The sequence below is a fragment of the Cottoperca gobio genome, chromosome 11 (genome assembly GCF_900634415.1).
Source record: "Cottoperca gobio chromosome 11, fCotGob3.1, whole genome shotgun sequence".
Classification (NCBI taxonomy): Eukaryota; Metazoa; Chordata; class Actinopteri; order Perciformes; family Bovichtidae; genus Cottoperca; species Cottoperca gobio.
This window is the reverse complement of record NC_041365.1, coordinates 9906921-9921248: the sequence shown is the minus strand read 5'-3', so window position 1 is coordinate 9921248 and position 14328 is coordinate 9906921. Positions and strand designations below refer to the sequence as shown.

Genomic DNA, 14328 nt, shown 5'->3' with positions numbered 1-14328 from the left:
CTGTGAAAACTACTTTGTTCTATGATTGTTGAAGAAGCTAGCTTCAAGAGGAAAAAAAACATCTCTGAAAACAGTTTTGTCTCTTTAATGGTAAATGGTACTATATGCAGAAAGTGAAGTTTTCCACAGTTATTCATTATAAATAAATACTATGATTATGATGTATTGTATATTGTAAATATATGAAATATACTGAGATGAAAACACACACCTAGAAACAGCATTTGACGGATACATCTCACTACAAAGTAGATGTTCTGGAGGTTTTAATTGTATCACATGATCTTCATCAACTGATGGAGTTGTCATTGAAAATTATTTTTTTCTCAACACTTAGAAATATAGTATTGTAAATATTGTTTAAAATGAGCAAATTTCAGATTCAATAGCTTTTTAAATGCATAATTTTGACTTTGACAGTATTTTTACAGTTTAGTATTAACACAACTTGACTTTATTACGACAATAAATCGTTCAAATTAATAAATTCAAGTCAATAGAATAACAAAAGAAAGAAATACTAGGGATACAAAAAACAATGTATAAAAAGAAAACAACGATTCAATCTTAAAAACTAAGGCTATACCATTACAACACAATCCAGATTAAAAAGATATGTTTTTAATCTCCTTAGTAATATGTACTTTTACTAAAGTAAAGGATCGCAAACTGCTGGTTTGTTGTCGAAAAAAGAAGTCACTAACAGGCCCAAACCAAAAGGTTTGTAAACTAAACTGTCCTCATGATGAGGTGTAACACCCCGCGGAGAGATGCGGTACTGCACGTGACGTTTCGAGGCTCGGTGACGTAGCTGTTTACAGAAACATTTTCACGTCTACACGTGTGCGGGCTTGCAGGGTCAGTTTAGCTTAGTACGTGAATCTTTGCACGCTCGCATCTTGAAGGAACTACATTTTTCCTTATACTACGTACATACTTGCGCTGATGTTTTCAAACTAGGATCCATTGAGCGACGACTCTCGTGTACGTCCACCATGAAGAAGAAGTAGTAGGAGGGATCTCTTTTTCTTCACTTTGACGATCTGATTGTGTGGCGATTGTGCAAAAAGTTGTTCAGAATACAAATCCAAAGCTGCTTATTGTAACACAGATGCAACACAGAGTGGATTTCTTATTTAAGGAAACATGATTTCGATGAAAATTCAACCAACAACCTGCAGAGCATGGCTGTCTCGGGTGAGTAGTTGGTTAACTTAAAGTGTCATAATGTTTACATGTCTGTTTATATCCTTTCATACAGTGTTGCTATTATAGCTACGCGGATGTTGAACAAATAAGAGGCCGCTGATCCTATTTCTTCACTCATATCTTCCGCACTTCCTATTTTGATACGCCCTAGTCGTGCCCTTTTTTTTTCTTGCCATTTAGTCAAACTTTCATGGAAGACATTGCTCTGTGCTAACATGCAGAGTTACTGCACCAGAACTGTGGTTACACTTAAAACGTTTACATTCCGGGAGTTTGTACATACATTTCACTCCCTTACTTAAAGTGGCCCTCCAGACGTGTTTAACATGCATGTAAATTGCTCTACTTTGAATAATATTGTGTATCTTATATGTTCTTTTCCCAAAAGATTATATTTATATATGTATATTTATATATATATATATATATATGTATATTATATATATATATATATATATATATATATATATATATATATATATATATAGTATATATATATATGTATATTATATATATATATATATATATATATATATATATATATATATATATATATGTATATGTAAGTTGAACTGCTGGACAACACGTGTTTACTACTTCACTGTAGAGCTGCAACAATTAGTCGAATAATCGATTTAGTCGATTGACTGGAAAAAGAAGTCCCCTTGGACTTGGACATGTTACTGAGAAACAGGTTACATCGAGAAAATAATCTGCAGTTTAATCGATAATGACAATAAGCGTTAGTTGCAGGCCTACTAAACTGTAAAGTAATTGATCAGTGTTTGTGGGCTGGAGGCTTCACATTTCAACATCACACTTTTGAAGGTTCACACAATTGGCTTCCAAACTATTTGTGATTTCACAAATCGTGCTTTTCAAGCATGAAGAAACTTTCCTCCATCAGCAGCTGCATGTGAAAACATCCTTCTAGTGTCAAATGTTGCACATTCTTCATTCTGTACAGTGCCGCTCAGACATTCAAATGAAGGAACGCGAAGAAGAACATATTTTTGAGTGGAGGATAACTTTAAACTTCTCCCTCTACTTCCAGGTTTATTTGAGGCAGGAGCTGTGTTTCTCCTCCGTGCCCCCGCAGCCAGTACCCCCTCTGGTACAGACCCTGCAGTCTTACCTCAAGACCCTGGAGCCCCTGCTGCCCCCCGAGGAGCTCAGCCACACCCGCAGGATGGTGCAGGAGTTCGGCAGGCCGGGCGGCCTCGGTGCACGACTGCAGGAGGGGCTGGAGAAGAGAGCCAGACTCACCAAGAACTGGGTCTGTGTTCACTGTATCACTGTGGGAAATGTGACAGACGTTACATATGGATGGGTGTGTTTTATTAAAGCACAGATTGAGATGCCGTGGTGTGTTTAAAGCACTCATAGGTGGATATATCAATAATGTTGTATATGAATATATCAGGCCAAAGCAGTATTGCTGAAAAACACCACCTCCTCTTGTAGAAAGGTAAACTCTGACCCCAAATTGCTGAAAACTATCATTAACTGTATGTTTTAATTTATTTCACTGATTATATATTTAACAAATAAAAAAGGCTTTGAAATAAAATCACTATCTTAACAAATTCTACATGCACGCTTCAAAAAGGATGCACAATAACTTTATCTTTTTGGCACAAAGAATGTAATTCAAAATTAAATGTCTTTCAACTTTAATAAATTATTATTTTTAATCTGTTCCCAGATTCAGCAGAAACCTTTTTAAAAGAGAGACTTTGCCAACTATTAAACAAATAAATGAGGCTGACGACACATCATCTTTAATAAACATAGGAATACAATGAAGTGATAAAAAATAATATTATTACATCATGCATGTAATTCTGCCCAGGCTGCATGGACCTAAATACAATATATTTTTAACATCATAGATCATATATCACATATATATCGAAAGATATACCGTATATGTGATGTCAATCCTGTGTGTGTGTGCTCTCTCCCCTGTAGATCTCACCCTGGTGGGTGCAGTGGGCGTACTTGGAGAGCAGACAGCCGCTTCCTGTGCATTCGAACCCGGCCATCTCTCTGCCCAGGAGAGATTATAACGGCTGGAGGAGCCAGCTAGTGTGAGTCAACAACATCCACACACTTCAGCAACACTTGACGCAGCAGAGGGGACACTAGTAGCTCATTTAATGCTGATGCCAATGTAAATGTCCGAAAATGATTAAAACGGCTGATACTTTATTCTTTGATTGTACTAAAGCTGTTTACCTATAGATTGATTAGTTAATACAATACATGACTTTAGTTAAGCAGAGATGCACATGGCAGTTGAGTCCAAGCAGACTAAATCCATGTGTTTATTTTAGCGCTGTGACATTGTTTCCAGTGAACACACTCTGCCATGTTGTTGCCCTTAAACACTGTGTGCATTAGTCATCTCTGAAGGGTCATCTGACACCTCTAGCAGATGTTACTGAATATGAACTGTTTGTGTTGTACAGTCGTTAATTTCCCTCTGTGCACGTTATTCAAAAGAGAGCAGATAATCAACCGTGTTATGTAATAAAACAACCTGTTTGTCTTCACTTAGGTTTGCATCCAAACTCATAGCAGCAGTTTTGGACTTCAAGGCCAAAATCAACACGTAAGTCGGACTGATACATTAACTAAGTAGTTAATCTTTTTCATGTTTTAAAGATTAAATGGTATACGACATGTGGTGGGAGAAGTATTCAGCTGATTTACTTCAGTTAAAGTGGTAGTTGTACCACAAGTAAAATTCCTGCATTCACAATTCTACTTAAGTGAAAGTGCAGAAGAATGATCAGCAACATGTACTTGAAGTATTTATTAGTGTATTTTATATGAATATATATTTTATAGGATTATTATCACTTTGTTTGTATGAATGTGTATGCAAGATTGTTGTTGCAGTTGGTCTTGGTTGAGCCTTCTTTTTATCTACTTTATTAAGTGTTGGGCTACAAAAATCTCAATGTGTTAAATAATTGTCTGTCTATATTATTCTCTGTCTGAGTTCTAAAAGACTTATTTTCCAGATTAGTAAGAATATTTCAATGTGTTTTTAATTTAAATCTACTTGAAATATCCCTAATATACTTCACTTTTAAAAAGACAAACAAGGACTCCATTCAGAGTAAAATCACTTGATAAGGGAGAGATTTTATAAATCAAATCAAATTTATTTGTATAGCCCAATATCACAAATGATACATTTGTCTCAGTGTGCTTTACAGACTGTACAGGTTACGACACCCTCTGTCCTTAGACCCTCGCATCGCACAAGGAAAAACTTCCTAAAAGAAACCCCATAATTAAAGGGGGAAACATGGAAGAAACCTCAGGGAGAGCAACTGAGGAGGGATCCCTCTCCCAGGACGGACAGACGTGCAATAGATGTCGTGTGTACAGGATAAACAACATAGTACAAACACAACATTTGACAGAAATGTTGTGTTGAAAAAGAGAAAGTTTGGATGAATCCAGGAAAATGTCAAAAAGGCTTCCCGGTGTCCAGCAGGACTGAACAATGCATAATTTTTACGGGCTCATAATGTTTTTGATATGAGAAATAATCTGGAAAATAACAAGTAACTACAAATGTCAGATAAAAAACAGTGGAGTAAAAGATACAATATTTCACTCTAAAATGTAGAATGTTTAATTATTTATTTAATTGTATTGATATTAATGGTGTACAGAGCGCACCTGTATTTTGTCAGTGTTATTGCTCTGTAGGGATGAATACAGTGAAAATTAGTATTCAGGATGTAATTCCATTACAAGCAAATTAAACCAGCTGCTAATAATTATCTGCTGCAGTCATTAAAGGGAAATAATATTAACTGTTGTCAACCTTCGTTCAAATGCCGCACTAACTTTTGTGTCTGTTGTGTTGTGTCGCTTTCCATAATCTTCTATTTTAGGGCTTTATCCTTTTTATTCACCCTTGCAGGCCTTTAAATCTGCGTCTCAGTATCCATATTTTCCAACAGTGTGTGTGTAACAGTTTCTGTGCAGAGCTCACAGCTCACCACTGAAACGTCTCTGCAGCGTGTACTCTTCTCCTCAGTCCTGGGTGAAATAAACGTTGTAAAAGTCTGTTTAGAGAAATGGTTTCAAGATATTTATGACTGTTTTGGTATCTGGAAATATAAAACGGTATGATTTATAGTGTCCACCCGTCTGGACACTAAAGCATTTTTTTTCCCTGGAGCTCTTTTTTGTGTCTTGGTCCACTTTTTTTTATTTTTACAGCCAGACCTCTGAAGAGTCGTTTTATTGTGCTTTTTAAAAATCTTCTTGTATTTTGTTATTATGCCCTTTCTAAGATTGTGCACGCTGTTAGTACTTGTAATGCTATTGTTAATGCTTTTAGGAAACATTGATTGTGAAGAAAAGGAAGATTCTAGGACAGGGTTTTGGAGTTAATTTCTTTTGTTTTCCATTTGAAGCATGTCCTTTTGTTATATTGTTTATAGTTTTATGTTCTGTGTGATTGTCTGTACTGTTTGTATAACATCAGGGACCATGTTGTAAATAAGTGTTTACAATTCACATGTTATCCATTGGATGCCTTTGTCATCGATATCCATAAAGAAATTAAATATTTCAAGTATTTCCATTTTCTGCTGCTTTATACTTTTACTCTAGTACAGAGGGAAATGCATTGCTTTTTACTCATTATACACGTGTGCTTCTTTCTTTCAGCGGCCATCTGCCGGTGGAGTACATGCGAGGGAATCCTCTGTGCATGGATCTCTACCCGCTCCTCTTCTCCTCCTGCAGGATCCCCGGTCCCAAACACGACCACATCGCCCACTACGGACGCTCCCGACGCTCGCCGACACACATAACGGTCGTCAGGAACTACCAGGTGGGATGTGCTGACAACAGATGACGCTGTTGGATTTATATATTATTTTCTCTTTTGTTCTTCCTTGTTTTTGACTCGTTTATTACCCTTTCCTGGGATCATAAGTTATACGACAGGCATGTTGAGTCTTGTGCTGTTTTTGTTTTTACTTTTGCTTCCTGTTTTATTAGGTTTCTTAAGGCCTAACCCAATTACAAATGCACAGAGCCTTGTAAATGGGAGTCACATGACACACTAGAAGAGTTTTGGCAGCAAGTATGAGAGAAGAATCAAAACAAATCTGCTCCCAGTCCTTTTAAAGCCTCATGCTCTTTGCTTTTATTTCACCTTCTCTTGTCTTCATATCAGATACAAATGACAATAATGTTATTATAATAACTGATTAATCATTTGGTCGATAGTCTAAAAACATTTTCATAAAACAGCAAATATTCACATTTGAAAAGCTTAAATCACAAATGATTATTAAAATATTATAAAATAGATTTTCTGCTAATTAACTAATCGATTAATTGACTTGCGGGGTGTCGTGAAACACCGGTATTTAGGATAACATTAATATAAAAACTATTAAATATTGATATTGTGTTAATAATACACATATGATAATATTGTAAATACATTTGTACAGTGATGGTTACAGACTCTCTCTCCACCTCCCTACTCTCTTATTTTGAGTGTAATTAATTTGCCAAAAAAGAGAGGCGTCCTGCTTACCCTGTCTGGGTTCATTTCGCAACAATGGCCGGCTCGCTGTACATTATCCTGCTTATTAGATGGCTGCTTACTAAAAAATTCAGGTATTTGACACAAAATATTGATTACAAAATGATTTTATTATTACCGCTAACACAAATTGTGCGCTTGCTGTGTTCAGAGATCAAACTGCGTCCATAGCAACAGTCTGTTATTCATAGCAGTGGTCTGCTATAAAGAAATAACTGAATGTAGAATGTCGTAATTGACCAATCACAATTGATATAGATGGAGTAATATCAATACTCAATAATATCATTGAATTCTTTTGGCCATTATAAATGTGTAGTAAATATCTGAAATTGTGACAGCCCTACTAATCATTGCCGCTCTAAACCCGAGCAGGGCTGCATTTAACGATTGTTGTATCTTAATTGATTATGAAAATAGTTACGGGTTAATTTTCTGTTGATTGGTGAATCGATGAATAGACTAATTGTTGGAGCGCTAAGTCTAAAAAGCCCCCGATGTTAAATGAATCACTACAAATGTGCTAACTGTGAACACAACGCACCCTGAGACGGTCTGCATCTTGAGAAAAGCACATAAGCACTTAACACAACATTGTGTAGGAAAAGCTTCACCCCTCCAACGTCTCTCATCAAGGCATCTATAGAGGACAGAGGTAACTCCTGTTTCTCTACTAGTTCTTCCAGCTGGAGGTTTACAACAGCGATGGCTCTCGAATGACGGAGAGTCAGATTCACGGCCAGCTGCTGAGGATCAGGTCTCAGTCCTGGAAGACGGACAAAGAGCCGATGGGCATCCTGACCAGCGAGCACCGTCACACCTGGGGACAGGCCTACAACCGGCTGCTGAGAGGTAAATCACAGAGCTGCATACACTCCACTCCAAAGGGTGTATGAGGCATTTACTGTGTGTCCAAATACACTACGATACTATGTATATACTGTTGTAAGTTGTTTTTACCAATCATCCCTTTCCAGTGTGTGTTCCATTTAATTTCATTGCACTATTATAATCAAATGTGTTCAAAATAAGTAAGAAAGGTTGCGTACATTTTTCACTTATTGATCACTCAAGTCTTGCTTTTTCTTTGAGACTTTAGCCATTGGCATATTCTTATTTATTAGGCTTTATAAGGCCAAGATGGGACCAAAACATTTACAATAAATGTAGTCAAAGTTTGTATGTTTTGATACATTTATGCAACTGCTTGTACAACATTTGATCTTGACGTTTTTAAACACTCATTTTGTATCTATATGTTATTTCTGTCTTTTTCTTTCTTCTTTTTGTGACTCAGATAAACTAAACAAGGAATCAGTGCGGCTGATAGAGACGGGACTTTTCTCCTTGTGTCTGGATTCTCCGGTCATGAGGATATCAGATGAAAAGTACACACACACACACACACACACACACACACACACACCCCACCCTACTTCTCTATACATCCTTTGTCTCATAATCACACTCAGGTATTTCTTTTTTAGCTGAATGTGTTGTGCAGTCCTGTCTGTTGACATGTTCACTTCCTCCATTTGAAAGGTTGTCGCAGTTGCTGCTTGTTGGCTCAGATTGTCTGTCTCGACATTAAAATGTCATTTTTCCATTTTTGGAGTTACTTGCAGTGGTGGGATCAATACTAATTTTACCTTAATTTTACCAGGAATATTCCCATTGAGATCAAGAATCTCTTTTACAAGGGACTTTTTATATTATAAACGGCACAAATAAATTGACATAATAGGAACAGGCAACAGACTTAAAACAAACAGCAAATTTACTTAAGCAAAAGAAAATAACATCATCTAAAAACACTGTTACAAGTGCAGAGTGAAAAATGTACCTAAAGTATCAAAAGTAAAAGCATCGTTATGCAGAATGGCTCATTTCAAATTGTTATATCATATAATATTATTCTGTTTTAATCACTAACAAATACATGTACAAGCTTTTTAATGTTGTATTTCATCAAATGCATAAATCTGGGTAGATTAGTAGTAAAGTACTGCATCATATCGTATATTATTTTATGTAAAAAGTAACTAGTAAGTACACGTGACAAATAAATGTAGTTCAATATTTACTTCTGAAATAAAGTAAAGGTATGACAAAAAATGGAAATAGTACAAGTATGTCTAAATTGCGCTGAATTAAAGTACTTAAATGTACTCACCACTGGTCACAATTTTGTTTCTTAGTGTATTTATTCTGTTTTTTTCAACGTTGATTGACAGGTATGCCAGTCGCAAGGCGGCGCAGATTCTGCACGGAGGCGGGACGTTCTCCAACAGTGGCAACCGCTGGTTTGATAAAACGCTGCAGGTGAGCAGCAGCAAGATTCACGTAGGACAAGATGAGGTGACATACAGTAAGAGTAGCTGATACAGCAGGCTCACTGTGTCTGTGTGTTTGTCTGAATAGTTTGTGGTGGGCGAGGACGGCTCGTGGGGTCTTCTGTATGAAGCAGCCACAGCTGAGGGTCCGCCCATAGCAACACTGCTGCATCATGTCCTCGACTACTGGTGAGATCAAATATTAATAAGGGGAGACATGATCATATCCTAACGCATTTTAGTGTTTCACTACTAGGGTTACACAAAACAAAACCGTTTTATACAAAAATAATATTTTTTCAGTTTTATTATGCGTTTACCACCTTATTTTTAAAAAGGAATTTTAAATGATACAATTAAAAATGGACTGTACTGTATATACAGGATATAACAAAGACATGTTACTGGTGCTATACTGCCTAGCATGTAAATGTATTTGTGTGATCATTTTTATCTTATAAGGATCCAATTTATTATTACTCTCACAATCCGCACACAGATCATTTATACTGGCACGAGACATAAATATATTTGTCCGGTTATCAACGACCTGACACATTTCAACACTCATTTGATGCTTTTGTCCAAAGTGAAAAAAATGTCAACAGGGCGCTCGCAAAGAGTTACCAAGGAGATGCTAAAGCTGCAGCTAAATGTCTCATTACAGAGCGGTTGTAAACACAGGGAACCAAAATACACAGTGATTACCTCTGTAGTGAAGAAAAGTACACACATTAAATCAAAATGGTTTATTATAATAGACTATGAGCTGGGAAATCTAACAAATGCCTACCATGTGTTTTTGTTGACTGCAGTGAGAAACCAGACCCAAAGAGAGCGCCGCTGGTCCCTCTACCGATGCCCAAGAAGCTTTACTTTCACATAGATCGAGAGATTAAGAGGGACATAGAGCACGCCAAGCAGAACCTCGATATGTAAGTTTCTCCCTTCTTGTGAACAGTGTTTCAGTGTAAATGTAGGGTTTCTGCAGGATACTCATCATGATAAGAGAAGAATGGGGTACCTGCACAGCATAAGCTACATGTTTGCTTTTGTCTCAAAGCTGAAATGAACTTGGCCTGAAGGAAAGCCACAGAAGTGTAAACACGTTTATCATCTGTGTGAATGTAACCTTGACAAACAGAAAGCTGTCATTGACTTGACTGACTTTTTAGAAGTAGTTTGCGTGATCCAGGCCTTTCCCTGCTGTATAATATCAGATTACCATCTATTCGCAGAAGAAAGCCATGAGATATGGACAAAAGCTAGTAAATGAACCTTGAGTATTACATTTTTTGTAATAATAACTTTTTAATTTCCTGCAGACTGATCAACGACCTCGATGTGAACGTGTTTAACTTCAAGAGGTTTGGTAAGGACCTTCCCAAGCAGCACAACCTGAGTCCAAACTCCTTCATCCAGGTCGCCCTGCAGCTCGCCTACTACAGGTCAGTCACTGTGACATCACTAACTTTTACAGATTCAAAGCATGAAGGTTTATTTTTTAAGTTTGCATCAGAAGAAAGATCCACCTTCAGAAACTCTCACACTGGCATTGTCTTCTATTTTGGGTTGTCCTCATCCTGCCTGCCCCGTTTCACATCACAATAGTTACTACAACTTATAAGTACTTAACATCTACTAGCATGATGATATTTTTAATGAGACAGAAATACTGGTGAGGTGAATTGTGTCAAAAATCTGAACAAATCTGAACACACAGACACGGTATACATATGTTTAGATTCAGTATGTATTCAGTATTCAGATAATTCAGTACTTCTCCATTTATGTCCATGGGGAATAAACCTCCGTAAATCTGCTTGGAAATCATAAGATGGTTCATCCATGGGTGTGTTGCAAACAGAAACTGCTCGTAGCTCATTCAGCATTCTTAACCGTGCCAATTTGACAAAAAATAAAAAAGTATACTTCCTGTTTACATCCACCAAAGCATTATGGGAACTGTAGTCCCAAAACTTAGAGATCCCCCAAACAGAAGTAAGACCTTTTTAACATTACCCACATTTAAGTTTGTTCCTGATTTCATTGTGGTTTGTCCTTGGTAATGAACAAATAAGAATACATATTTAACTAATCAGTGATTGTGTTTTTAGATTTCACCCCTGTTTGTTCTTTCTGTTATTGTTTTTAGAGTCCACAATGAGGTCTGTCCTGCCTGTGATATCGCCTCTCAGAGGATGTTTCAAGCGGGAAGGACAGAATATATCCGCTCGCCCACAAATCAGACGCTCAAATTCATTCTTGCCTTCGATGATCCAGCTGTATCGGTGAGGAACACCGGGAAATGTTTCTGCTGTGGCTTTCACAGAATTCAGTACAGTTTATATGCTTTCAGGTGATTTTATAGCGAAGAGAAATGTAATTATAGTGTGTTGTATATCTTGTGTTGCAGCGGGAAGCAAAGCTACAACTGTTCAGAGAAGCTGTTGATGCCTATACAGCTGTGACTCATCAGGTGAATGACAAGTCAACCTTGCTTTGTAATCTGTTGTTAACTGATAAACACTCTAAAATGTCTTTATCTGCTCTGTTCAGGTACTTAAAGGACACGCAATTGACAACCACCTGCTGGGGCTCAAACTGCAGGCCATCGAGGAAGGACTGAGCATCCCCAAAGTCTTCATGGATACAGCTTACGGCCTCGCAACACACTGGAAACTCCGGACAGGGCAGGTGTGTTGTGTGTTAAAGTGTGTCTCTGCTAATCTTCTGTTTTTCCTGTCTTTTTTATATATGACATTCAGAATTGTAGGTTATTTGCTCCTCGGCTGATTTCACTTTCATTTCTTTTACATATCATGTGATTTTTATGGCCCTATTTTTTAATTATGTAGTATTACCCGTTTACAATATAGCTAGCTGCTTTATCTAGTGAGTTTTTAGTTTTCTTGTTCTGGTGATTTATTAAACAGTCAACGCTTTGCCGTTACTTCACCTTTTTACACTTTCTATTCAGTCTCTATACGTGCAATTTACATACAGAAGAATGAGCAATGAGTCAACACTAGATCAATTAATCAGTTAAAAATAATGCCAAGAGCTGTCAGATGTTTTGATATGAATGAAGCCCAGATAGGTCTGCTTTGATTAGTTTTAATTTAAAAGGATTTTGGCCCAATTTGAGAGGTTTCTTTCCTTATATTATGAAAGGTAAGTGGTATTTATTGGCATGACAACTACGGGGGAAGTAAAATCTATGAGCAAACATCCTAACTAGGTACTGAAATAGAAGTCATTGTTTCTTATTTTCTGGAGACCAACAGATTGCCCTCAAATTTTCCCACAATTTTAGGAAACACTGAGTTGTTATCAATGTTGTTATCTTTTAGGGCTGCAAGAAACGAGTACTATAATTACCGATTTAATGTGCTGAATATTTTATCAATAAATCGGTTACCAAAGTGTCTTCAAAAGCTTGTTTTGTCCAAACAACAGTTCTAAACTCAAAAGTATACAGAGAAGCAGGAATTCTTCACACTGGTGGGGTTAACACTAGCATATATTTGGTAATTTCCTTAAAAGATAAATGAAATGGTTAATCAATTATTAAAATTGATGCCGATTTATTTCCTGTCCATCTATTAAATTGACTAATTGTTTAATTTCTTATAATCTTTTACTAAATATATGCGTCTAAATTATCCAAGTCAAACAAACTAATATTGAGGTTTTCTTTTACACATTTTAAATGTTTTTTTTAATGTAATGCTCAACAATGAAACACAGTTTATTGCTTTGAACATAACATTTTATTATATCATAAAGCATTTTGCATACATACACCACATTGTGTTGTAAATGTTAGGAAAACATTGTTGTGATATTGTTTTCATCCACTACATTATATTTGTCTAAGTCTAACTTTCTCTCTTACGTCATCTCATGTGAATGCACTTTCTTGCTCCTTCAGGTGCCTGCTAACACAGACAGCGTGATGTGTTTCGGGCCCCTCGTTCCTGACGGTTACGCCATTTGCTACAACCCCCAGGCTGACCACGTCCACTTCTCCATCACCGCCTTCAACTGCTGCGAGGAGACGCATGCAGAAACATTAGCTCTCACCCTGAAGGACACTCTGTGTCAGCTACAGGAGCTACTGCAGCCTACCGTGTAGAGCTGCTCCTGTCCAACAGGATGAACCCACTCTTCTACACCTGGAAGAAATACACTTTAATATCGTGAAACAAAAATTGGTAGAAGTCTTTATTGTTTTGGATATTTTCTGGTGCATGTAACGCTTCACTAGAGCGGTTAAGTCTGAGCGAGTTTTGAAGACTGAACACTGTCTCTGAGGTGCTTTTGATGCTTTTCTAACACTTTTGATGAAGCAATAAATCACTTTCTTTTTCTAGCAAGAGCTGATCAAGCAAGCTGCATTATATGTTCTACTGTGGATGCACTTAAAGGGAATTTAATGCTACAATATGTCTGGGTGAAACCAAAACAAAGTCATCCTGACACTCAGTCATTAATCAGAACAGGCTAAAACATGTGTGTTTAAACTGACTGCACTCCTTTTTGTGAGTCATGTGCGGACCAGTAGCCTTTCTAGTACCCTCTATTGAGAATAAGTATGTTTCATGTGTTGCACTGCCCTCGGAGTAAAAAAATAGAAAGCTGGTTATTAATGGTGACAGTGCAAAGAAGTATCAGGTGCTTTTGTCTCTTTTAGAGTGGAGCAACCTGATCTTCAGGATGTATTTACTGTACGCTGAAATGAATGTCAAGAGGCTTCGGCCTGCCTCCGAGCTGGGGCATATTGTTTTGCTCTCAACCTGCAGGATTGGTTATTAAAGCCTGCTATCTCATGATTTTTGTGTGTGTGTGTGTGTGTGTGTGTGTGTGTGTGTGTGTGTGTGTGTGTGTGTGTAGAGAGTGAGAAGAGTGAGAGAGAGAGAGACTGTGGACTTTATTGTCAAAGTAAGAAAACAAAAACGAAATCCAGTAGGCCTACATGAAGTTAATATGTGCAAAGGTGAACCTGGGTGTGGTGAGATTTTCATTTAACAGTAAATGGCAGGACCTGAACTCGCCCCCCTCTGTACTTCTGCCATGCAGGGGAATAAGTAGACATGATTATTATTGTTATTATATTATCACATCTGGATAATAAAATGTATGATTCTATGTAATTGCGTTATTATTACACAATGTGTCTAAAATTTATAC

At 37.1% G+C, this 14328-nt stretch overlaps 1 protein-coding gene across 1 annotated transcript; it reads left to right on the top strand.

Moving 5' to 3' along the window:
* The first annotated feature begins 776 nt into the window (after window positions 1-776).
* Window positions 777-14286, top strand: cratb (carnitine O-acetyltransferase b). Its single transcript, XM_029442789.1, has 15 exons — window positions 777-1197; window positions 2264-2485; window positions 3181-3299; window positions 3770-3823; window positions 5911-6076; window positions 7480-7654; window positions 8100-8190; window positions 9037-9124; window positions 9224-9324; window positions 9951-10070; window positions 10461-10583; window positions 11291-11426; window positions 11552-11614; window positions 11695-11832; window positions 13070-14286. Exons 1-15 carry the CDS (start codon window positions 1147-1149, stop codon window positions 13271-13273), a joined length of 1851 nt encoding a protein of 616 aa, XP_029298649.1. The 5' UTR covers window positions 777-1146; the 3' UTR covers window positions 13274-14286.
* The last annotated feature ends 42 nt before the right edge of the window (window positions 14287-14328 follow it).